We start from the raw sequence: 26,685 nt of genomic DNA, 5'->3' as shown, positions 1-26,685 counted from the left end.
ACATCTAAGGCTGGCTTTCATTGGAGAGCTTTGCAAAATAAAAAACTGTAAGACAGACGCTGAGCTGGCCTTGGTGTTGTTGGACTAGTTGAATATGAGCCGGCTCACTATGTCTTGTGTTGTTGCACTTACTTGATGATCGTCTGTGTTGGCAAAGTTTTGATCATAAGCCAAGTAGTGATTTGTGTTTAACAACAGTAAATGTTTTACAACATAAAAGTTGCAAAAATACCAATTATTTATCTACATAATATTCAAAGTTGACCTTTCTCCTCAGCTCAGTGACACCAGGTTAGGTTTAGGACAAAGCTTGGTCCAAAACCAGAGTGAATCTGGGTTTTTATATTTACAATGTTAGCGGTACCGTGTCCGCCATTTTGTAGTTTCCTCCTGGACACGTTCTTGCGATCTGGTATCTGATGAATATTGGTGAGTGCTGCACATCCACTGCCCAAATGTTGATGCTTAGAAACGCCCCAAATGTGGCCAAATAAGAAAATACAGGCAGACAGCAGATACAGCCATGACCACCGCTCAGGCCTAGTTATCTTAAATCCTCACAACCCTCCTGCTGTAACAGTTAAAAGCAGACTAAAACAAGGTGAGTTGCATGCTTTGTTTGCTTTACACACACACACACACAAAAAAGACAGAATTCTGTCCTCACCGGCGTGCAGGTTCGATGGCGTTCCCGCCGCTCGAGATGCGGTTTGTTTTACTGACGGCCAAGTTACGGGTGCTGCTGTTGATCTTCTTGATTTTTGGGTGACCTGCGTCCGCTGAGCCCTGATGCAGAGAACCCTGGGCCTTCTTTTCCTCTAGCATGGTCAAACACACACACAGACATAGACAGTACACACTTTCTCTGTGTCTTAACTCATACACATGCACACGTGTCTGTCTCTGAGTCAGTCTGATCTGTTGGTCGGGAAGTGTATACTTTTAAATCCACAAATTATTAATTATCTAAAGTATTTCCATGTTGAAGAAGAAAAATCGTTATCCAAAAGTAACTCCAGAAGAGGAGGGAGGTAAATCCTTTTTGAAATGAAACCAAAGCTTGGAATAGATCAATGACAACCAATGTTAATACTGGATAAAAAGCAGGAAACAATACGCTCCATAAAACATTAAGTCGTTGGGTATTCCAGTATTCCTGAATGTCAGGCGTTCCAGAAATCAAGGGGTTTCCGGAACTTGAGGGTTTCGGATTTCCGAGGGCTTAGTGGCTCAGCGGGATTTGAGCTGCGAGAGACTGAAAGGCGAATCAGGAGAAACAGTGAGTGTCGCTGTACCCGTCCCTCTGAGCCAGCAGCTGGAGAAGGTGGGGGAGAGAGAGAGAGAGAGAGAGAGAGAGGCAGGGGATAGAAAGAGAGAGGGAGAGAGAGGGAGGAAAAGAGAGAGAAGCAGGCGAGAGTCTTGAGAAACAAGATAGATGTGCCTATAAGTTCTGCTAATGAAACATGGGTCACTTACTGGTCACCAATTAGCCACAGACACTTCAGAACACCAACACCACAAACAAGCAATGTTGTTAATGAATAATATCATTAGATTGGATCCATCTTCAGCCCAGGAACAACTCTCTTGTGCCAAACTGCAAACAATCCCGGCAGTAAAGCTTTTGTTTCAGGATATTACGTGTAATTGTTGGAGCTGAAATGTCTCTCAAAAGCTCTGGTTTTCTGCACCAAAATAATCTCTAGTTTAGGTCTTCCTTTGCCGATTAACTCCAACTTTTCATCAAAAGTTAATCTTGAAAATGTCCTGGATAATAAACAAGGTCCTCCTCACTAGCAGCAAGGTTTGGCCTACTCACTGCGTCCACTGTTCGCAGCTCGAGACGTGTCCCCCACAGCAGGCGTCATAGGGTAAAGCCCCGTAGAGAGTGTGGAGACAGCATGTGATTGGTCAGTTGATCAATCACTTGAAATCAGTCTCTTGCAGAGCAGACAGCATTTTCTTCCTTGAAACAGCAGAAGTGGCGAAATCTGAGACAGTTTCAGTGGCACATTAGTATGAATGAAACTGTGTGTGATTTTCATTAAAATACTGTAAGACAGCCATTAACTTTTTCCCCGTAGAGACACCACAGCTGTTTTGGCATAGATAAAAAGTGTTTTTACATGAGTGACGTGTGTTAATGTGCTGGTGTTTAGTCTTTTAGCATGTTACATAGACTGAAATCTCAGTGTTCAGCCAGTTGTTTTATTGGTTGTGCTGGATAAACTGTCAGAGGCTCACCAAAGTCTTAGGACTGATACTCTTTAGGCCATGAATGTGTGCACAAAATTTCAAGGCAACCTAGTTGAACACATGACCAACACCACCACTTGTGCAGCAAAAGGGAAAACCTGAGAGCAGATATTAATATAAAGTAGTTGTAGTGTGTTGATAAATTGGTGTATGACATGTTCCACATATGGACAGAAGATCTTAAAGGGAACTTATTATGCAAAATGCACTTGTAATGTATTTTAAACATAAATCGGTGCCCCCCCGGTGGGTCTAGAGACCCTCAAACTGTGAAAAATTACCTTTCTCTCTCTTTTTCTGCTGCTCCACCTTTCAGTAAATCTGTGTGAAACACCCCGTTTAGATTCGGCTCTCTGTGGATCATATGACCTCCTTCAGCCCTTCAGCAGGCTGACAGTTCTGCTCACTGAAAACCTGAATCCACCATTGCTAGGTGGCTAACGCTAACTCTGGTAATAAGATGTGGACGGCTCGAGCACACATTGTGCTTTTAAGTGCTGAAATAGAAGTAGGTGAAAAGAACAGTGTGTCGTATGCACAGAATGAGACTAACAATGTGTTTTTTTAGCGTTAAAGCTTGCAAACATGTTCTAGCAGGACCCTAAATAGAAATATGAGCGTAAAATGTCACCTTTAGACTGGAATAAAAGGTAGTGGGTGCTGCTGGTGTCCTCTCCCTGCCTCCCTGCCTGACTGAAGGCTGACCTCTAGTGGTTCTCAGTGGTAAGAACATACAAACAAAATACAAACATGAAAAACACATTAATGTTTTAATAATGGAGAAAATAGTAGGTATATCTCTGTAAATATAATATAGAGTAAATACAGAATGAAGGTAACTTACCTATTTATTACTTTATTCTTATTTTATATACATTATTCTCTCTATATGCCTGCTCACAGATTAAAACAAACGTAGTTATTTGTTATTTTTAAAGCTTCCAAATATCCTTCAGGTATCCATGGAGTTAATCTACTATTCAACCAAGGGCCCACAGTGAACTGAGAAGGAAGAATAATAGGAAATAATAGACATTTGAGTCAGGAGACCTTGTTAAAAGTAGTACTTTGTTTCACAATATACAAAAAAAAAAAATCCATCCACTGGAATAATATTGACAAAAACATACAGTAGTAGTAAATCAGTACAATGTAGTGCAACATATTTCACAGTCAGCGGGTACTTACATTAATCAGCCACAAGAGGGAAGCAACAGCTCTGATAATTCTGTACAGTCCGAAATGATCAACATCCACTGAGTATATTTACACTTGAACAGAGAAAAGAGACACTCTGACAGCTTCTACTAGTGTGTGAGCTCAATTCAGTGCGATTCAAATAAGACAGATGTGAGTGAAAGAGAGAGAAGCTCAATAAATAAGTTGTTCTCTGTGTAAACGTCAAGAGATTTCGATCAGCGACTCAAACAGGTAAAACTGCACTTTTTCGGTTTTGGTTAAAAAGCATTTATGCGGAATATGAAGAGTCTACGTCTGAAATCTCTTGATGTTTTGGTGTTTTCAGTGATTACAGTCCAGTTTGGAACCTTAACTCTCATTTTTGCAAACCAGAACTCTAAATTTCTTTGATATGGATCATTTTCTAATAACACAAAACAAAAGTATATCAAATCAAATGCCGCCAAAGCCCTTTATGAGAGAGATGCTGTGAACGCTGACGTGCTACTAGGCTGCCTTAAAATACTTAATAATAAACGCCCTTCGACTGCATTTCCCTCCTCACACGGTTCAAGTTATCTCTATTGTTTTTATCATCTTTCACCTGTTAGTCTTTGTACTTACTAAAAGCATGTTTTAAATAATATCTTGTCATAAACTCTCCTCCGACTGAAGCAAAGTTCCCTTAATCCTAATAATGCTTGTGTCAGTAAACCTATTGGAAGTTTTCCATTTAATGAATAATGCCCCAAAACAAAACATGTACATATGTGGTGCCTTGTGAAAATGATTTAAATGATATGTGCTCTTTGACTTTATGTAGTTAATGAGATGTTTTCAACACATTTCAAACATTGTTTAAATGAAATGTTTCCCCTGTTAAAGGAATCATTCAGCATTTTGGGAAATGCATGTATTCGCTTTCAGATCAACGCCACTTTGATGTCTGTGCATGGCTTAGCTTAGCTTAGCTTAGCCTAGCCTAGCCTAGCATAGCATAACGACTGGAAACAGAGGAAAATGGCGAAGCATCCAAAGGCAACAAAACCCACAAATGCAAAATAATACCACACATAGCACCCTGTAAAAGCACAACTTGTTATTTTTATATTCCAGTTTTTTGTACAGATTAAAAATTGTGTTAATCAGCGAGCCATTTCTCCCCGTTTCCTGTCTTCAAGATAAGCGAACCAGCGCAATCTGCTCATCCCAAAATGCCAGAATATTCCTTTAAATCATTCTATTTTCTAAAAGCAGTAAAGTGAGATTCAGTGGAGATTTGGTTACTTCGATTTGGAAGAACACTCCAGAAAATACACATAGAAAGCAAAAGAAAGTGACACAGAATGAAGAGTTACGTCAAACAATGGACAGAACTTCATTTTAAAAGTTCCCTCCGAAATGCTCAGTCTGATTAAAGGCTAACTAAAACCCCTCCCTCACTGCATGACTCTATCCAAACAGTTTGCCTGAAGCGTATTACTTTATTAATCATTATTTCATTTTGTCCGGAAGAGACACTGATGTCTTATAATTTCGAGGAACGAAAATGACAAAATTCACCCATTTAGTGAAGAAAGTTGGGACCACAGCAGCTCCAGTTGGAAAATAGCACCTTCAGGCTTGTTGTTGTTCAAGTTTTTTTGATAATTAGCAGCTCAGATTTATGGTTAATCCAATTCAGCACAAATGTGGAGTTTTATTTTTAACATCTACCTCCCGTCCTCTCTGTGATTTTATAGATGAGACTCAAACTGATTTTGCTGCCACCTCCTTTCCTCCTTCTCTTCATCCACTAGCTCTCTCACCTGCCTTCCTTTTCTCTCACCCTCTCTCTCACCCTCTCTCTGTCTCTCCTCTATGTGATGCTGGATATGGGGTCGCTGATTTTCAGACACCTCCAGTAGATGGTTCTCGCCATGGTGAACAGGACCAGCAGGATCAGCATCACCCACGAAACGTAGATCCCTTTGGACTGCTGGGCGGGTTTCCACGTACCCACCTGGACGCAGAGACACGAGAAACGTTTTTAGAGCTGCGACATCCAAGTATAGGCATCTATATCATATCAATATATACCAACCTGAAGAGAAATCTGTACATCTACAAGTATAGACATCCAGATCTATCGATAAATACCAGCCTGAAGATAAAGCTGAGGGGCCAAAGGAGGATATCTGTACATTTATCAATAAGTCTGTCTATTTCTACACAGTGATATCTTTACATCTGTATCTATATTGAACTCTATACATCTAAATCTATACATATATGAACATATGCCACATCCAAATCAACAAACCTATACATTTATATCTATACATCTGTGCCAACAAATCTATACATTTTATCATTTATCAATCTATACATCCGTAAATCTATATCTATGCCTATATACACCTATATCTATTGATTGACCTATATCTATAAACCCATATATATACACATCTATAAATCTATATTTATCTACCCCTTCATCTATATGACTATGATATAGCTGTACAAATTATAGTTATATCACTAAATCTATACATCCACACATCTATAAATCTATATTTATGCATCTATAAATCTAAATCAATAAATCTCTACATCTACATATATATGTATATCTTTAAATATATATATATATAAATATACACACCTATATCTATAAACCCATATTTATACATCTATAAATCCATCTATCCCTATATATAGCTATATCAATAAAGCTATACATCTATATATCTGTACATGTATATTATATCAACATATATCTAGTGATAAAACAAAGACGCTCACTATGAGTCCTGCCGTGGAGGCGACGAGGACGACAAACAGCAGGAAGCACAGTAGGCTCCTCCTCCTCGGGTACCGCCTGCCGATGGAGGAGCTGCAAATAAAAACAGGACAAACATTTAATATTTAAAATAAAACCGTTTGTGGGACAGTTTTGAGGGACTCCATGAGGAACTTACACTTTTCTGCAGTGTGGACATCGGGCCAAGGTCCGGTCTGAAAACTCCGTCCACTGGAAGAGGAAGTGAAACATCAGTGTGTGTGTGTGTGTGTGTGTGTGTTCCTGTTATCTGAACCTAATGAATCGCAGAAAGGTTCATCAGCAAATCATGTTACACAACTATGACTGTTGACTAGAATAAAATAACATAGAAGGGAAATTTGCAGCACCAGTTTGTGTGTTTGTGTGTGTGTGTGTGTGTGTGTGTGTGTGTGTGTGTGTGTGTGTGTGTGTGTGTGTGTGTGTTACCAGGAACGTGTTGGAGCAGTGTCCACAGATGATCCTGACGCCAACAGGCTGATGTTGTGGTTCAGGACTGTCCCTCCCGATGTGAACTGGTCCCAGGTTGATGATGCGTTTACTGACAGGAAGAAAAAAAAAGTCAACTGATGATCCTTAATACTTTTTTATCTACAGTAGCTCATGTTTGGACAACAAATGTTTGACTGTGGGCTTCAGTACTTTTATGTCAACAACGGATTACATGATTATTTTAATGTTAAATGAATCACTCATAAAATAAATAATAAATAACGTTAGATTCAGGCTCATAAAATGTCTTCATTTTTGCAAAAACCCGCCTTCTCTGGTGCAGCTCAAATAATAATAACAAAAGTATTAGAAGAATTCCTCGTGCCAGTTATACAAGGAGGGCGACAGCCGCTCCTGAACGCCTCACATCCCATGACTGTGCTTTGCTGAACGGCTGGTGGATCCTCTGCACAGATGGTGTGACCACAAGCCAAAGCTGAGATGGGCGAAAGATAATCCCACACTGTTTCTCCGTCTCACCAGTATGGTCTTGGACAGGCGATCCTCTGCGACGTGACTTTGCAAATCAGCAGGCAGTTACACGGACAGCGGACATACTTCTTCCCAACAGGAGCGTTTTTTATCGGCTACAGAGAGAAGGATGGAGACACAGAAGGGAGGAGGATAAGGAACCAATTCAGATGTGAAATTCGAACCACTGCCAACATCTGGTTGGTGAAATGTGACACCCAGTACAACAGTCTGATTCTTTATGGTTCTGACTGCTTTAAGATTAATATTTCTACCCTGAAAAAAGAATTAATGCAAATAATTCAGCTTCTAATGTTGAAAAATGTTGAATATTTCTATGGGAAAACTGAACTGCTGCAGCAGCAACAACAAACATGAGTAGATATAAACTGTATATAACAAATCTATAAAACAAGGAGGAAAGAAAGGTTAGGTTAGGTGCCAAGAGGTCAAATCCACTGGTCCAGCGTCCTGTGACATGACGCTAAAGAAGCCTCGTGCCGTGCGACTCACCGTAGCTTCGTTGCAGATGCTGCACTTCACCACATGCTGGTGCGTCTTGCCCTCCACAGATATGGCGCTCTGACAGACCCGGCAGCTGATGACCGGAGCGCTGCTGCTGTCCGGGCTGCCCTGCGGCGAGTAAGGGGGTGGAGGCTCACTTGGGACCACCGAGCAGGGGAACGGCGCCAAACCTGGAGAGACGGACGACCAGGAGGAAACTGTTTAGATACAGTTTACTGTTAATCAAAACTTTGAGAAATATATCTTCATTCTTTGGCTAGGCTATCGCCGTGGCTTTATAGCACGGAAATATCTCAAATATTACTGGATAGACTGCTATAAAATCCTTTACAAGCACTCATGGTTCCCAGAGGATGAGCTATAATGACTTTAGCTAACCCACCATCTCGCTTTTCTTACATGCTGACGAAGCACAAGCAGCTGTTCGTTAAATTTAGAGATTGTCCGAGCAAAGAATAAGATAACAAGATTACAAATCCAAGCCAAACAAATCCAATATCCACCTCCACTTATGAACTGTAATAAACTTAAAGGAAAATGAGCAGGGCGCTGTTTTCTCAAATGTCTTATAATTTGATGAGTACTGTTTAAATCATCTGCAACTTTAAACCAACTCAGTTTAAAGGCCCCATATTATGCTAAGTGCACTTTTTAAGGTCTTTTTCTCTTAAATATGTGCCCCCAGTGTCCCTACAGGCCGCCAAGAGATCAGATAAGACCATCTTCTCCTTTTTATTCCCGCTCCATCTTTAAATAACTGTGTGAAAACTCGCCGTTTAGATTTAGCTCCTCTCATGATGTCACAAAGGTATCTGTTGATCATGTGACCTCCTCCAGCCCTTTAACAGGCTGTCCGCCACCGGTTTTTTACCTCACTAACGCCAGCTCCCGGTGGCACGAAGATGCTTAGGCGAGAGAAAAGCCCACCGGCTGTTCTGTTCATCTGAAATCTGTCTGGTTTTTTAAACCACGTAAACCTGTCCAAACAAGTTTGAACTTTAAATAACCAGAATATGGGGCCTTTACAAGTGTGTGTGGGCTCACAATGCAACAACTATAATGCTTGATACACCAGTTTCATCACTTTGTTCTGCATTCAGCACACAGAGGGGGAACAGAAAAAGAAAGTGTGCTCTAGAGCAGCAGTTAAGCTGACACAGTGATCTAAACGGGTTGTTCCTCTGTGTCTGTGTCCTGCTGCGGTTGATAATGTGGCACACAAACTATCGAGCTATCTGCTTGCATTGGTCATCACACACGGTATGACAGTTCTATCTGTTGACGTGACATTATCAGTGCGTTACACACCCAGAGGCCGACTTTATCAAGTGTAATACAGCAAGGGAAGGAAGCACGTAGATGATTTAGTTTAACAGCAAAATAGACGACACAGGACGTCAGAAAAGAGAAGGGAGAGATTACAAGACGACCAAACAAGCAGTGAGACTCAAAGTCTGCAGCATGACTGGGCTTATTGATTGATTCCTTATTGATTTATCTGAAACAGCAAAAAAAAAAGTTGCTCATTTTGTCCATCTACAACACAAACTAATCTTATCAAAACTATTGATTAATGTATCAAGAGAACTACAGAAACAAATGTCTACTTTAATTTCTGCAGATAAAAAGCCTGGCTGAACTTTGACCTCTTATCAATGATCCCAAATCAGCTTCTATTAACATAAAACAGGCCAATTTACTCAACAAACTTAGGCCCCACATTACTAACTCCACAGTGTGTATTTGGGGACATTTATGGCAGCTTAAAAACGTTAATAAACTTGATCAACAAGGCCATAAAACGTGTGTAAAGTTTGTGTGTTAACTTCAGCATTAGCAGCTAGTGCTAATGTTAGCTAGCATGCAAACTACAGCAAAGCTAGCTAACGTTTGTTTATAAGTTGACGCCATTCCGCAGCCTTGAATTCAAGCTCAAATCCTCCATTATGTTGTTATAAAAACGCCGTAAGTGTGTCAGTGTCGCTGTGGGTGACGGTGGGAAAGCAAACCAGCGGACATACTCTGTGGTTTTGACAGATATCCGTGCGAGCTGCCCCCGGGAGAGAAGCCGTTGGTTCCGTCGTGCTGCTCGGACAACAGCGGCGACCGTTCCCCGTCCGCCATCCCCGGGCCTCTCCGCACGGCCTCGGGAAGAGTCTTTGCTGCGGTGGGGGAGCACTCAGACCCCCGGCAGAGATTCCTGGACGGGTCGCAGTGGAGATTTCAGCCCCGAGGCTCCTCCGTTTGGGGGTTTTTGACACCGAAGACGGAAGCGAAGCAACAAAAACATCCGTCACATGACTGGCGATCTGAGTCACGGCTGTGATTGACAGCGCGCTCGGCCAATGGGAGAGCTCCGTTGGGAATGGGCGGGCTCAAAGGCGCTGTCTGAGCTGTTGGACCGTTTGACAGGCAGGGCCGCGTTCCAACACTAATACAGAGCGTCCTTTACTGTGTGCGTTAACCCTTTTTAGTTTAGTTTTATTTTATTTTAGTAACTTTGATGACACACTTAGGCTCCAAATGTATTAGTAATGTGCGTACAGACTTTACACATACATTATTTAGGTAGAAGAAGAGGTCAGAAAGGCAGGGCCGCATTCCAACACTAATACAGAGCGTCCTTTACCCTTAACCCTTTTTAGTTTAGTTTTATTTTATTTTAGTAACTTTGATGGCACACTTAGGCTCCAAATGTATTAGTAATGTGTGTACAGACTCTACACATGCATTATTTAGGTAGAAGAAGAGGTCAGAAAGTCAGGGCCGTGTTCAAATACTAATACAGAGCCTCCTTAACTGTGTGCGTTATAAAGTTTCATTTTATTCTAATTACTTTGATGACACATTTAGGCTCCAAATTTATCAATAGTGTGTGTGCAGAGACCGAACACACATTAATGTGGGAGAGGAAGTCAGAAAGTCAGGGCCGCATTCAAATACTAATACAGAGCGTCCTTTACTATGTATGTGATCCATTTTTGATAAAGTCTCATTTTATTTTGGTAACTTTGATGACACATTTATGCTCCAAATGTATTAGCAATGTGTGTGCAGAGACTGAACAGGAATTATTAAGGTGGGAGAGGAGGTAAGGAAGTCACGGCCGCATTCAAATACTTATACAAAGCGTCCTTTACTATGTATGTGATCCTTTTTAGTAAAGTCTCAATGTATTCTAGTTACTTTGATGACACATTTAGACTCCAAATGTATTGATACTGTGAGTACAGACTCTGCACACACACTCAGGGCTGTGTTTACATTTTATTACAAAGCGTCCTTTACAGGGGTGCAGTGTAAATACTAAAATTTGTTTTATAGGCCCGTAACAGCATGGCATCAGGAAAAGTAGCCTCCTCATTCATTCCAAGCACAAGCCACAAGAATGTCATAATTCTTCGTCTTACCTTACTGCACAAAACATTTACAACATTCCAGACGTGTTACTTCTCCTATTTCATTTTCTCTCGCCAAGCTCAGCATTTTCCTCGTTGCTCCGTTTGAACACCCGCTAAAAACTGGAGCGTTCACCTGTCAAATTAGACAGTGATGGTTTTCACACAAGGATCCACTCAGGTGCAAAGTCAAATGGGTCATTGTTCATTGTTGGGGCACAAATTCCTCCACATTTCTCTCCCTATTTCTTTCAAACAGAAAATTTTACCACTTATAAAACAGTCTAAAGTCAGTTTGCTTCAGAGTTCAATCAAATCAATGTCATCTCTGCTCTGCTGGTTAATTGATTAAGACAATTACGTTCAACCATGTATCAACTGTGATCATAATGTTTTAACCCAGGGAGGACACATTTCCTCATACCAGGCCTCTTCCTGGATTATTGTTTGAAGTAAACCTGAATTGTCTTCCCCATGATAAATAACAGAGAGAGTGAAGGAGAGGCTGTGTCATACATGTGATTCACCGTCTTTATGTGTGGAGGGATTAACACGTTCAGCATGTCGCTCCCTCTGCTGCTGCTGCTGCTGCTGGTCTGCAGCGCCCGGGCGTCTCATTTCTATGGGACAATGATGACCTACTACCCAAAAGGCACTAATGCAGCCGGCTCTGTCGAGGTACGTACGGCCATCATTTTATTCAACAATCAAAAATGATAACATTGTTTGTGGGTGACAGTAAAAAGTCTCTGCAGTCTCTGCAGCTGAAACTGTAAATTATCATTTTAAATAATAAACAACAGCAGGAAACCAGCTGCCTCTAAATAAGTAAAGTTAATTTTAAGTTGTTAAAGCTGAAAAGAACAGAAACTTGAGCACAGTTCAAAGTGTCATTAGTCAACAACACCAGTTTCACACGACCGGCCTTTATATTTGTATGTGATTTATTATTTTAAACCCAACATGATCTTTTCCTGAAGTAGTTTTGGTATCTAAACTTAACCAAACTAACCAAACTACCACTGAAAACTGACAATAATGAAAGAAAACTGAAATATATAAGATGAAAAATGCAAATAAACACTCTGAATCCTTAAGTTAAGTAAAGTAAGCAGCACTCATACAAAGAAATAATCCTTATTTCTACTAAATCAAACTAAAATAAAGCTCATGTCTCCTTACCGAACCAAAGGCAGAGTAATGACTTCATTAGAAACAGACCTCTGCTTGTAGCATTAGTGGAAACTACTGTGCACAATAAGAGGAACCAAGTGACATCCGTGATGAGTTCACTTACTTTCCTCACCACAAAGCTGTCTCAACATATTTTAATTTAACACTTTAATTCAGTTTCATTCAATGAACCCTAACCCCTTTAAGTTTAATGTAGTGGTAAGCAGAAATGAGTGTCTTAAAACAATGCAACACAGGGGATTAAACTAAACAGTACAATAAAAAATATCAGTATTATTGTTATTATTATTGTAGAATATCTTTCCATGAGGTTCTTTGCTGTCCCTGCATGGAGGCTGGATTGTGATATAAGCTTTCCCCCAGCAAACCAGCCACTGAAGCCATAACGTGTCTTTACTGTGACTCCACAGGTGGTCATTCGCTTCAAGCGGAACTTCGACTCTTGTGTCAGAACAGACCCGTGGACTTGCCAGAGCGGGGATTGTGGGGTTAAGACTTCTATAGCGGTGAACGATGTCCACAGTGAGAGCGATGGAGAGTGGTGTCAGACGGAGGGAATCATGACCCGGCAGGTTCCCAGCAGCGCTCCGTTTGAGCTTCAGTGAGTCCACAGTGGCAAAGCAAGACATGAAAAACCTCATTTTCTGTCTGTCCGAGCAGCTGTCTGTAGTTCAAGTGAACTCTGGACAGAAAACACACTGAATCTCCACCAGACACAAGTTAATTCAAACATTTAGGTTGTCGCCTCCCAATAAAACATTTTTATACAGATGCTTCAGGTGTTACTTTCACTTTCTAATACTTTCTAATAGTTTTATCTGCTGACTGTGTTTCATGTGATGTTTGTGAAGCAACAGTAGTTTTGAAAGATATTATTATTATTATAATTATCATTATTAATATGAGCACACACAGGTTGAGTTAAAACTTACTTTCCACCCCAGGATCAGTGGTGGTAACTGGGTAGACAATCTCGTAAATGGCATCGTATCATGGAAGGCTGTGACTCTGGTGGAGCTGAGGACACGGTCGGACACCAGCCGAGCCAACAGCTCGCCTCAGACCACCGTCCTGCCAGCCCTGAGGTACGCCTGCTCGCTCATCAAATCAAATATATGTGATGAAAAGGTATTTAATTTGCTGGTTTAATCAATAACAAACATTCCTGTCCAGTTGTTCTATATATAACTGAGATGTATGTAAGTTAAATTCATGATGCTTAGAAAAGGTAGATAGAAAAGTTACTTCTTGGCAGGAAAACATCTTTAAAGGGGAAGTTTGTTTTGCAGGTTTCTGGGTTAAAACTTGGAGGAACAGGTGAGTCAGGTTACATAATGGCACCTGTGTGCAGCCAGGTTAGCTGCCTGAGTCATGCTTCACATGGGAATCAGTGGACAGGGTTACATAATGTCAAAATGACCAATTGTTTTCTCGTTTTTCTCTCTCAGAGTTCCCTCAAACTGTGCGAGAGATTTCGACCTGTTGGCGTTTGACCCCGACGGAGACGAGGTCAGATGCAGATACGGAAACACAGCGCTGTCGGAGTGTAACCCCTGCGACCCCCCCTCTGTCCTGACCCTCTCACCAGTGAGTAGTCCACACTGTCCGACCTGAGAGAACAAAACAGAAACCTGGTCATGACTTAGACTGGAGCACAGTCTTCCTTTGTCATATTTATCCATTAGCTGACAGACAATATTTCCTCACGTCCCCTTTTGTCTTCTTGCAGGCTTGTTCGTTGTCTTTCAGCCCCACCAGCAGCAGTGCTGAAGGTCCGTACGCCGTCCAGCTGGTGGTGGAGGACTTTCCCACTCAGACCATCACTCTGACCCAAACCGACGGTTCGCAGGTGGTGAAAACCACCAACGACGCCATCAGCAAACTGCCCGTCCAGTTTCTTTTAAGGGGTAAGATCATTGTAATCTGAGGAGGTCAAACCAAAACTAGATAAATATATTACACACTGTTGCCCATGAAGTTGGAATAATTGTTCAATACCCCCAATTTAGTTAAAGTCTGAATCCACAGTTTGGTTCATTGTGGTTTAAGTTTCACTGCGATATGTTTGGAAGAGTTTGATCAATAAAATTGAGAAGATATAAACTTTATTTATCAAGAATAAATCACATTGTCACAATCATTTCATGAGAAGAGGTGAAAACATTTCATTCCAACTTTATGGGCAACAGTGTACATTTAATCAATATTATAGCAATGACAGTTCTTTTGTTCAACATGCTGATGTTTAGAGGGTAATTAATTTTACACAATATATATTCATACAATAAACTTTATTTATACAGCAAAATAAATAAATAAATGAAAAAAAGGTATTTAAAAATAACCTATGTAAGATGCAAAATGTACCAATAGATAAGAATAAAGGTGCGATCGACTAAAAGCAAGATCATAAATTCTTGATCTGTTTTTTAAACAATAAAATAAATGAAAATGATGTTAAAAAGGGTCAAATTACTTCATTAAGATAATTATCGAACTGCTTCTTAAAACCATCAAACAGTAGAATAATTGATAATCAATGAGTCTTCGTCTTCACACTGGTGGAAAAGTCTTCTCTGTCTGGGAGCCATGAATCTCTGCACCAACGTGAATCAGTGGAAAACTGGACAAATCAGAGGACCACTAACGATTCTTAGGACGACAGGAATGTCTGTGATTTCATGGGAATCCTACATGTGCTGAGATGTTGTACTCTGTAGTTTGTAGCCATCCTAATGCTTTTCTTCACCGTTGCAGTGGATCCTACGGTGCCGTCCTGCACAGAAGGACTCTACCTGCCCAGGTTCCTGCCCCCAACCCCGGCCAACAGAGCTCGGCTGTACACCCCCGCCGATCAGACCCTGGAGATCAGCGTGAACGCAGAGGCAAGCATCTCCACGTGAGTCAAAAAATAAAACAAATGCATTAAAATACGCCGGATTAATGATTTCTCAGGTAAGAAATACTCATCACATCACATTAAGACATCAGTCACACATAAACGGCTTTCAGGTGCACAAAAACTAGTGTGTAACTGATGACCAAGCAACAGAAGCAGCTGAACACACACAGTTTGTTGAATAATAACAGGAATATGCATCCAAAGCCAAAGGAAAACATTCAAACTTCCTTCAGCACATTGTGTGTAAGCAGCTGTGTTGTTTCACAGCCTTACAGTTTTAAAGGCTGATACTGTAAGGTTTGAGCGTTTAATGCAACAACAACACAGAAGAATCAGCATGAAGGAAACAGAATTACAAAGAAGTCAGACACTGAATATGGTATTCCAATTATGTTGTCATGGAAAATAGTTTTGCTGTTTGTCACAAGGGTATTTCCTCATCTGCTTGTTAAAGGATCTCTGAGCTGCTGTTCAGCGGACCGCACAACACCATACGGACTGAATCGGTAGCAGGCCGATACGTCCTGAGCTGGACGCCGTCCGACGACGAAGATGGAGAAAGCCACCCCATCTGCTTTGTCGTCCAGGCACTTCACAAGTCAGTCACTCATCCCATAAACGTCACACGGAAAAACACACACATGGGAAACACATAGATGGATCTTATTTCTTCTGGTTAAAGTTTTTCAGAGTTTTGGGAAGAACAAGTTTCCTGAAAGTCCTTAAAGTAGCCTGTGATGACTCCATGGGGCTAGCTTAGCTTAGCATACACACTGGAAACAGCTAGCTAAGTCCCCTTATCAGCACCTCTGTATCAGATGGGTCATTTCAGTGTGTGCAACCGTCTGCACCATCTCCCTGGTGGACCTGCAAGCTGAGCCATGTATTTAGACTTCAAGTCAGTTTAGAACTAGTGCACAGTGGTTCCTGAGTCTCTAGACTAGTGAGAGCCCATCAGGGTGACGGTCTGGGGGAACAAACGGTCTCTGTGTCTGGTGGTTTTGGCGTACAGAGCTCTGTAGTGCCTACCGGACGGGAGGAGTTTAAAGAGTTTATGTGCAGAGATGTTACCTGCCCTCCTCCTGACCCTGGACAGGTCCGAGTCCTGGATGGAGGGCAGATCGGCCCCAGTTATCCTCTCTGCAGACCTGATTGTCCTTTGCAGTCTGTGCCCGTCCTGTGGTTGTGGTTAAACTTCCTGAACTGTCACAGGAAGTACAACCTCTGCTGGGCCTTTTCCCGGACAGAGTCTCTATGTGCTGAGTCCACTTCAGGTCCAGAGAAACTGTGGATCCCAGAAACTTGAAGGTGTCGGCAGTAGACAAGACCTTACTTTCTGAAAAACCTTAAAATACGACATAGGCAACCCTCAGTTTCACTTTGCTGTTTATCCGCTTCTTGTTTACATTTTGTACTTATTTAATTTAATTTGTGAGGCTCTGTTTCTCTGCACTTTCACTTAGACACTTCACACTTTGTACTTTGTAACCTTATTTTGATTTTTATTTAATTCCTCTCTGTAATTGTGTATTTGCTTTTGTATTGTTGCTGAAGCTGATCTTATCTTATCTTAAGAACAACAAGCTGTGAATCGACTTTCCTTCTTGAAATAACTTCAAATAACGTGTGAATGAGCTTCTGTGATGTTTTACCTCCACAGTTCAGTCAAGTTCCACTCGGAGCTGCGCTGCCTCATTGTGACTGTTGGAGACGGTGAGTGGAGCTCTTCACTGTTTCCTGCTGTTTGAAACTGCCTTCACTTCACTGGTCATCTTCAGTGTTCACCTCTGTTTACAGGCCCAACACCAACTACAACCATCCACCCAACTACAACACCAGCTACAACCGTCCATCCAACTACAACACCAGCTACAACCGTCCACCCAACTACAACACCAGCTACAACCGTCCATCCAACAACAACAACACCAGCTACAACTGTCCATCCAACTACAACACCAGCTACAACCGTCCATCCAACTACAACACCAGCTACAACCGTCCATCCAACTACAACACCAGCTACAACCGTCCATCCAACAACAACACCAGCTACAACCGTCCATCCAACTACAACACCAGCTACAACCGTCCATCCAACTACAACACCAGCTACAACCGTCCATCCAACAACAACAACACCAGCTACAACCGTCCATCCAACTACAACACCAGCTACAACCGTCCACCCAACTACAACACCAGCTACAACCGTCCACCCAACAACAACACCAGCTACAACCGTCCACCCAACTACAACACCAGCTACAACCGTCCATCCAACTACAACACCAGCTACAACCGTCCATCCGACAACAACACCAGCTACAACCGTCCACCCAACTACAACACCAGCTACAACCGTCCATCCGACAACAACACCAGCTACAACCGTCCACCCAACTACAACACCAGCTACAACCGTCCATCCGACAACAACACCAGCTACAACCGTCCACCCAACTACAACACCAGCTACAACCGTCCATCCGACAACAACACCAGCTACAACCGTCCACCCAACTACAACACCAGCTACAACCGTCCATCCGACTACAACACCAGCTACAACCGTCCATCCGACAACAACACCAGCTACAACCGTCCACCCGACTACAACACCAGCTACAACCGTCCACCCAACAACAACACCAGCTACAACCGTCCATCCAATAACAACAACACCAGCTACAACCATCCACCCAACTACAACACCAGCTACAACCATCCATCCAACAACAACACCAGCTACAACCATCCACCCAACTACAACACCAGCTACAACCGTCCATCCAACAACAACACCAGCTACAACCGTCCACCCAACTACAACACCAGCTACAACCGTCCATCCAACAACAACACCAGCTACAACCGTCCATCCAACAACAACAACACCAGCTACAACCGTCCACCCAACTACAACACCAGCTACAACCGTCCATCCAACAACAACAACACCAGCTACAACCGTCCACCCAACTACAACACCAGCTACAACCGTCCATCCAACTACAACACCAGCTACAACCGTCCATCCAACAACAACACCAGCTACAACCATCCATCCAACAACAACACCACCAGCTACAACTATCCATCCAACAACACCAGTAGCTACAACCAGCACCACACCAACGACCCCACCAGCTACAACCAGTACCACATCAACAACTACCCCACCAGCTACAACCAGCACCACACCAACAACAACCCAACCAGTTACAACCAGCACCACACCAACAACCCAACCAGCTACAACCAGCACCACACCAACAACCCCACCAGCTACAACCAGCACCACACCAACAACAACCCCACCAGTTACAACCAGCACCACACCAACAACTACTCCACCAGCAACAACCAGCACCACACCACCAACAACAACCCAACCAGCTAGAACCAGCACCACACCAACAACAACCCCACCAGCTACAACCAGCACCACACCAACGACTACCCCACCAGCTACAACCAGCACCACACCAACGACTACCCCACCAGCTACAACCAGCACCACACCAACAACAACCCCACCAGCTACAACCAGCACCACACCAACAACAACAACCCCACCAGCTACAACCAGCACCACACCAACAACAACAACCCCACCAGCTACAACCAGCACCACACCAACAACAGCCCCACCAGCTACAACCAGCACCACACCAACAACAACAACCCCACCAGCTACAACCAGCACCACACCAACAACAACCCCACCAGCTACAACCAGCACCACACCAACAACAACAACACCAGCTACAACTACTACAGCTGTTCCTTCGACAACCACTGCACCAACTACAACAGCAAGTCCACCACCAGCTACTACACCTTCCCCATCACCTCTAACCGTCCAGAGCTCAAGTGAGTGTGACAAATGTTGATGTTTCACGATATAACTATCTCTTAAAGGAAGACCTTGTTGGAGACTGACCACCCTTGTAATGTTTAGTTGTTGTAGCGCTGAGAATGAAGATTTCTTCTTCGTCTCCACTGTCAGAGGATGACATCAGGAATACCGTCGTACAACAGGTCAGTCTCCTCCTTATCTCATCCTAATTAGACCAGAAGACAACCAGAGAGCGCAGACCTCTGCCAAGGCTGCTAGTCCAGATCTGTTATTAATTGCTTGCTAGTGAGTTGGATCCGGTTCTGCTCCAAAACTGAATGGGTCGTTCTTAGGCCCATGTTTCACCGTTATATCAAGGATCATAAAAAATTGGCCAGGAGTTTTTTGGTAATCCTGGTCAAAAACCTAAAATATAACCTCCTTGGCACAGCCAGGTGCCCAAAAGGTGTTACAGTGTATGCATCTTTAAACACTTCTGATGAAGAAGTGCAATATAATAGCAATTAAATTAAGATAAAAAGTAAAAGTCAGCACTGATAAGACTGGTAAGTACTGCACTAAAGACAAGCAGCTGCAGTCATCATTAAAACTTATTGTCAAAACTCATTGAGTTTCCACCTAAACCCTGAGTGGAAACTCTGGAGGTTAAAAAAACTGTTGATAATATTGCAAAGAGAACATTTTTACATTTTTCAGCTCAGCAAATAAACTATAAACTGAAGAGGTGGAAAATGCAGGAAAAGAAGCAGCCAAACAAAAGAAATCTGGCAGAATTTTCTTTGTCATTTCTCGGTGGGGATCAAATCCCATTTTACCGACCCTACGGCTCTGATTTGTTGGTGAACAGACAAGAAGCAGCCACTGTTTCTATTAAACCACAATGAGCAGGTGAATCTTGGCAAAAGCTCTGAAGCATAAAGGAGAGAAAAGGATCAACATCTGTGTTTTATTCATTTTGAGCTCAAACTAAGCTCCACTGAACACTTGGCCATCGTACTTGAGAAATCATCTCCACTGTTTCCTTTTTCCTCTCCAGATTAGAGATGATTTCCTGAGACGTGGGCTGCCATCAAGCGCCACTCTACGCCTTGTGAGTAGTGTGCAGCTGTAATCTCCAACAACAGCGACCCCCTGCTGGTTCACCATGAACACTCTCTGCCAAATTTAAACCTGCATGGTCGGCTGCTTTACCTTCACTGTCTTCGCTTATGTTTATAAACTAGGACTTCACTCGTGAAATAAAAAATTATTATATATATTATAATGAAGAATAAATCTTATAAGAGTTATTTTACTGATGCTTTTGTGGTCTTCCACCAGATGTCTTGATGATCTTGAGATTGTTTAGATTCATGGTTAAGACTCTTGTGTGCACTGGAAAGGTTTCTTTTCATTTCATTTTCATTCATTGTTGTGAGGTTGTACCACTTTTGTTTGTGTTGTTATTTTGATTTAGCCATTTATTTATTTCATGTATATACTTGTGTCACTTCACCTTGTGATTTTGTCTCCAAATGCTCTTAAAAAGCTTCTATTTTTGATTCTTCTCCTATTTTATTTGTCTCATTATCCTATATCTGTACTTATTGTTGTCCTTGCAACAACTGAATTCCCCCCACTGGAGGATTTATTTCATTTCTTTATATCCAACCTATGTCATTTAAAATGAATACTCAAAATGCTGCCAGTGAGCCTTTTTGTTAAGATAAATAAAAATGTAAATGCAAAAAAAATATCTGTGCCAAGATAATTATATTATGTGCAGCAGTGATGCTTGCACTGGTTGATCATTGTCTCATCACAGTACAGTGACGGGAGAGATTTCCTCATACCAGCTCACTTCCTGATTCACTGTCTGACAGACAGACGGAGAGAAAAGAAGAGTGAGTTACTGTCTGTGAGTGGACGGGCTGCCATATTCAGCATGTCGCTCTCTCGGCTGCTGCTGCTGCTGCTGCTTGGACGCAGATCCCAGGCGACTCATTTCTTTGGGACGGTGATGACCTATTACCCAAGAGAGCATAGCACCGATGGATCTGTTACGGTATGTACATCTAATATTAAAGTCTCTGTCCAAAAAAACATATTTAGCTTTCAGAAATTAAAAAAATAATGATGTAACTTTGACAGAACACACTTTGAAGATTGTTATAATGCTGTAAAGCAGGGGGGTCAAACTCATTTTGGTTCAGGGGCCACATGCAGCCCAAATTGATCTCCAGTGGGCCGGACCAGTAAAATCACAGCATAATAACCTTTAAATAACGACAGTACCTTCTGAAAATGTTCACATTTAATGAATTATCTTTTTTATTATCTTTTGAAATTTGTCTTCTCTTCTTCTTGCAAAGTGAAATGCTATTTCCAACACTTCTGAAAACTAAATAATTGCATTCTTGCATCAAAAAGTTAAGTTTAAACCCTGTTTCATATCAGTCAACACTATTGGCCTGCACACAGCTACCTGCTGTGTACTGTGGGTGTTTAAGTGTCGTTTAAGTTATTTCATGACCGCAGGTGGACCTTCGCTACAAGCTCAACTTCCACTTATGCACTGGTGTGTACACGTGGATGTGCTCCTCTGTGAACTGTGGGAATCAGAGTGCTGTAGAGCTGAACGTGGTCGACAGTGAGAGCAGTGGAGAGTGGTGTCAGAGAGAAGGAATCACGACCCAGCGGGTTTCCAGCAGCGCTCCGTTTCAGCTGAGGTAAAAGTTCACCACATCCCGGTGACAATTTGGGTCTGTTCAGCTATTAATTAAAATGAAAAGAGTCACTCTCAGTGTTGAAATCAAAGGCAGCTCTATGTGGATTTTCAACCTCTTTTACCTCATTGTTTTGGTTTTATGTTGCCACATATCTGTGGCTCAGAGGTAGTCGCCCAACAATCGGTAGGTCGGTGATTCGATCCCCGGCTCTTTGTCCTCCAGCAGCTTCTGTGTGTGAAGAAGTACACGTTAATGTAATTAAACAATTCAAAATATAGAATACAGTGGAGATTCAATTCAAATCTCGCCATTGATGGGATGTGATGTCAGTGACTCTCGGCAGTCCAAAGACTTTATAGTGCATATATGTTGTTGGAGTTTATTGTAAATGTCACACCAAAGTAAAAACTGACTTTCCAATACACCTTCACTTCAGCTTGATTGGTGGTAACTGGATAGACTTAATCGTAAATGACATCGTAGCGTGGACAGCTGTGACTCTGGTGGACCCGAGGAACCGGTCAGACACCGGCCGAGCCAACAGGTCACCACAGACCACCGTCCTGCCAGCCGTCAGGTACGACTACTACTACTACTACCGTCTCTGTTTCAGTCAGACCAAAGCAAACCGCAAAAGCTTAAGTTTATGTCTCTCTTTTTCAGAGTTCCCTCAAACTGTCCGAGAGATTTCGACCTGTTGGCGTTTGACCCCGACGGAGACGAGGTCAGATGCAGATACGGAAACACAACGCTGATGGAGTGTAACCCCTGCGACCCCCCCTCTGTCCTGAACCTCTCACCAGTGAGTAGCCATGTTTTGACCAGAACAGATCATTACCGGCCATGGTTGCTACCAGTTCCTAATTATCCCTGCAAAAGACTAACAAACATCCTTTTGTTAAAATCCTTTTGCAGGCTTGTTCGTTGTCTTTCAGCCCCACCAACAGCAGTGCTGAAGGTCCGTACGCCGTCCAGCTGGTGGTGGAGGACTTTCCCACTCAGACCATCACTCTGACCCAAACGGACGGTTCGCAGGTGGTGAAAACCACCAACGACGCCATCAGCAAACTGCCCGTCCAGTTTGTTGTAAGGGGTAAGATCTCTTGTTTTGGCAGCCTGAGATTAGAGCTAATTGTAACCTTATAACATGGCTTGTTGTAAAAAGTAAGATTCTTAGGTGAGAGGAGATCATGTAGGAGGCAGAACATTTGGGGTTTCTTCATTGTTGCAGTGGATCCTGCGGTGCCGTCCTGCACAGAAGGACTCTACCTGCCCAGGTTCCTGCCCCCAACCCCGGCCAACAGAGCTCGGCTGTACACCCCCGTCAATCAGAGCCTGGAGATCAGCGTGAACGCAGAGGCAAACATCTCCACGTGAGTCAAAAGAAAGCAAACAGAAACAGTTTAGAGTTTAGAACAGTTTACATTTATGTATTATAAAGTCTTCAACCTGCAATAAAAACAAGCTAAAACAAGACACTGACGTGTTTTATTCCCTTTTAAGTTTAAATGGAGCTTGTTTGCCAGTAAATTTACTCCTTTTGGAAGCAGGGACGGCTTTTAAATAAGGTTATTTAAGTGTTTATCTGCCCGTTGAAGGGTCTCTGAGCTGCTGCACAGCGGGCCGTACAACATAAACCAGACTGCACCAGGAGGAGGACGGTTCGTCCTGAGATGGACGCCGTCTGAGGAGGAAGACGGAAGAAGCTACCCCATCTGCTTTGTCGTCCAAGCAGTTCACAAGTCAGTGTTTTGTCTTCAAATCAGAGTCTTGTAATCAGAGGTACAACTGTGACGACTGAGTTTAAAGTTGTGGAAGCATTTTGTAATCAAGCTCTTTATTTGTTCCCTCAGTTCAACTAAGTATCACTCGGAGCAGCGCTGTGTCATTGTAAGCGTCGGAAACGGTGAGCAGAGCTCTTTTTTTTTTTGTCTGTTCATGTTTCAAATTGATGTCTGATGAACGTCGTGTCCAATCTGTCTCTGTTGTCTGGACTTTTGTTTGCAGAACCGTCATCAAATGCAACTGCAACCACAGAAACCACAAGTCCAACAACGGCAGCACCCGATCAAAGTAGGAACAGCTTCCCTTTACAACTGCATCACTAACATATTACATACATGACTGCATGCTTTGTCTTCAAAACAAAGAAAACAATCTGCAGGTGAAACACACCCGGACTTTCCAAACAAACCAGCTTTTGTTTGTTTCTTGCTCTGACCTTCACCTCCATGACTCATTTTAACAAAAAACATTTTCTTCGTGGTAACTCTGAGTCACCGTGTGTCTAGTCGTAATAGGTCTGAGGGTGAGGATTTCCTCTTCGTTTCCACTGACTGACGAGGACATCAGGAGTCAAGTCATAGAACAGGTCAGTCTGCCTCTGCTCTAATCAGTGGAAGAGCCGTGGAGGAGTCAGATAATCACGCAGAGACGCTTCAAATATGCAGCAGTTCCAGTTATTGGGTGTAACGTCCGATTCGGGGTTTTCACAAGAAGCTGAAGTGCAGATTTTAATTTCTTTTCAGCCTTTAAGATGGCGAAATGTGTCAGCAAAAGGAAAAGGAAAGACAATGCTGACCTTGGAGGGATCGCAGCGCATTAGCTCTTATTAGTTCACTGTTTTAGTGAATGTAGTCTGGTGTGTGTGCTGTTTGTGGTGAAACCAAAAGGATCTTCCAGGTCTCTCTCTGTAGGGATCCTTTCCATGATGCTGTCACACACTTAGAATAACACTCTGAGCCTGTCAGTGGATCCAACAAGCTCTTTTAGTGGACCTACTGTGATCAGGTGACGTTGCTACAAAGGATTAGATTACAGTCTTTGTTTAGACCAGTTAAAACGTTCGTACCAACCTAAATACATTCAAATGCAAAATAAGATGCAAAATCCAGAACTATAAAGTTGAAAATAGCGTGAATTTATTAAATTAAAGCAATAGAAATGTATATTATGATTACTTTGCATTCACATTGTATGAAAGGCACCCTTGTTTGCCAACATGTTGGGCGATACAGTAATAACTATAAGTACACATACACTGGTCTCTTATTCATGAGCACCACTGTGTGTTTTCTCTTCCAGATCAGAGATGAACTGGAGAGACATGGGGTCCCATCATTCTTCACTCTGACCTTCGTGAGGAGACTGTGAGCCACAGCCACAGATCCTGAGGGAGCTGAAACACATCGGCGCTTGTTGAATATTCACATTGTCTGGTTTAAAGGCTCATGTGCACGTCAAGAAAAACGATTTTAATGAGGTTCAAACTTTCATTCTTGACCTTGAAAACCATTTAGCAGCTTTTGATCATATCACATGATCTTCATCAACACTCAGTGAACATGGAAGTAATTGGTGCGTGGAGTTGATGCTTAAATTTCCTTTTTTTTTCACTTTATGTTAACTGTGTTTTCTTACTAATGTTTGACACTTTTAACTCTTTGTTATATAATTTATTATCTTAGACGTCTCAAACTGAAATGATCAACGAGCAGCGGCCGGTCGGGCCCTCGTCTTGTCTTGTGACGTCGAATCAAGATGACGTTTGTAGCTGAAAATGTATTTTTAAACAACGTTAACTCTATTTGAAGGTGCTGTAGGAACTTAAAGAAGCAGGCATGTGACTGAACTGAGTCAAAACTCCTTAATCCTGGTCTTGAGGTTGTCATCGACAAACACGAGTATGTTACTAACAACTGTTTTTTTTCTCCATTTAACGTTTGTATTTTCTGCTTATTAACCCTCAAATATAAATATAATTCTAATTTGAATAAAATGAGAGGCTTGTGAAAAAGACCAAAGGAGCCAGTGAAGTTTAAAAGACATTTGTTTTACTTCCAGTTGAACGAGCCAGAGCAGCATGTCATTAGGAATAATACACAGGTCACGGTTTCAAGATAGTAACAATAAATAAAACATCGGTCGGTTGTAAACTTGTTCATCATGAAGCCACATGATGTTAAACTCTTTGTTGTTTCAGTTCGCAGGGCGTGAAACTAACGTTTCGGCCATTCCAGCCAACAAACACAGATTTTTATCAGCTGAAGAAATTCCTCAGGGACCAAAGTGCTCCGAATGTGCAAAATATGAAGACGAAGTTCTGCCTACACGACCTTTTATTGACCTCAATGGTTAAACACACGTTAAATACAAGTGACCAGCTTCTTCAGACACTTGAGCTATGAAGCTTTCTCTGTTTTATTGGTTTTATATTTATAAACTGCATTTCAAAAAGTGGTAAATCTTTGGTTGGTGTTTTTACAGGGCTGGTTAACTACTTTTAAAAATGGCTTTGTAACAATTAGAAGCTACAGCAGCAGCAGTGGTTTCCCCACTAAAGCCAATAAAGTTCTGGGTTTTTGAATTGCCAAAAAGGCTAAAAATAACTGGACGCCAAACGTTGAGGTGTTTTGCTGGCGGCCGAGTGTTCATTTCAGGCCCTTTTTTTTCGTTTGTACACACATTCCTTCCCGCTGTCAAGAAAAACAGCAAACAGGGTGCGCTTGTTTGGTTTCAGGGTCAGCGTCGTTGGATTTTAACTGACGTGGCCGGTGGTAAAACAAGCGCACCCTTTTGATCGACATTGATACAAAAAGAACAGAAAAACACATCAACTGCATTTTTTCAACAGAGTGAAACAAGCGAGCCGGTACCCTGATAGTTAACACCCAACTGGACGTAAAACAGTCACAGTTTGAAATGTTTTTAGTCGTTTGAGGTGCAGATTCGACGTCTGCGAAGTTATTCAGATGTTACGAAGGCAAAGATAACCACATTTTCCCTCCATCACTCTTCTCTAAATCTCATACACCTCGTGATTCTCGCAAACATTTCAAACCTTGTTTTGTTTTACCCAGCGTGTGATAGAAAACGAC

General features: G+C 42.2%; 2 protein-coding genes across 2 annotated transcripts; one reads left to right on the top strand and one right to left on the bottom strand.

The window, feature by feature from the left end:
- Positions 1–3,013: 3,013 nt before the first annotated feature.
- LOC139223056 (type I phosphatidylinositol 4,5-bisphosphate 4-phosphatase-A-like) lies at positions 3,014–10,048 on the bottom strand. The gene is made up of 7 exons (XM_070854987.1): positions 9,766–10,048; positions 7,733–7,914; positions 7,229–7,335; positions 6,686–6,797; positions 6,396–6,448; positions 6,220–6,310; positions 3,014–5,437 (listed from the first exon to the last, which is right to left on the bottom strand). Exons 1-7 carry the CDS (start codon positions 9,866–9,868, stop codon positions 5,294–5,296), a joined length of 792 nt encoding a protein of 263 aa, XP_070711088.1. The 5' UTR covers positions 9,869–10,048; the 3' UTR covers positions 3,014–5,293.
- An 11,623-nt stretch (positions 10,049–21,671) lies between these two features.
- Positions 21,672–25,439, top strand: LOC139223212 (uncharacterized). Its single transcript, XM_070855186.1, has 10 exons — positions 21,672–21,808; positions 22,245–22,385; positions 22,472–22,610; positions 22,724–22,901; positions 23,040–23,181; positions 23,407–23,550; positions 23,662–23,714; positions 23,816–23,881; positions 24,100–24,179; positions 24,893–25,439. Exons 1-10 carry the CDS (start codon positions 21,672–21,674, stop codon positions 24,959–24,961), a joined length of 1,149 nt encoding a protein of 382 aa, XP_070711287.1. The 3' UTR covers positions 24,962–25,439.
- The last annotated feature ends 1,246 nt before the right edge of the window (positions 25,440–26,685 follow it).

This window comes from Pempheris klunzingeri, chromosome 23 (assembly GCF_042242105.1).
Source record: "Pempheris klunzingeri isolate RE-2024b chromosome 23, fPemKlu1.hap1, whole genome shotgun sequence".
Classification (NCBI taxonomy): domain Eukaryota; kingdom Metazoa; phylum Chordata; class Actinopteri; order Acropomatiformes; family Pempheridae; genus Pempheris; species Pempheris klunzingeri.
Note: the sequence above shows the minus strand (reverse complement) of the source record. Positions and strands in the feature narration are given on the sequence as shown.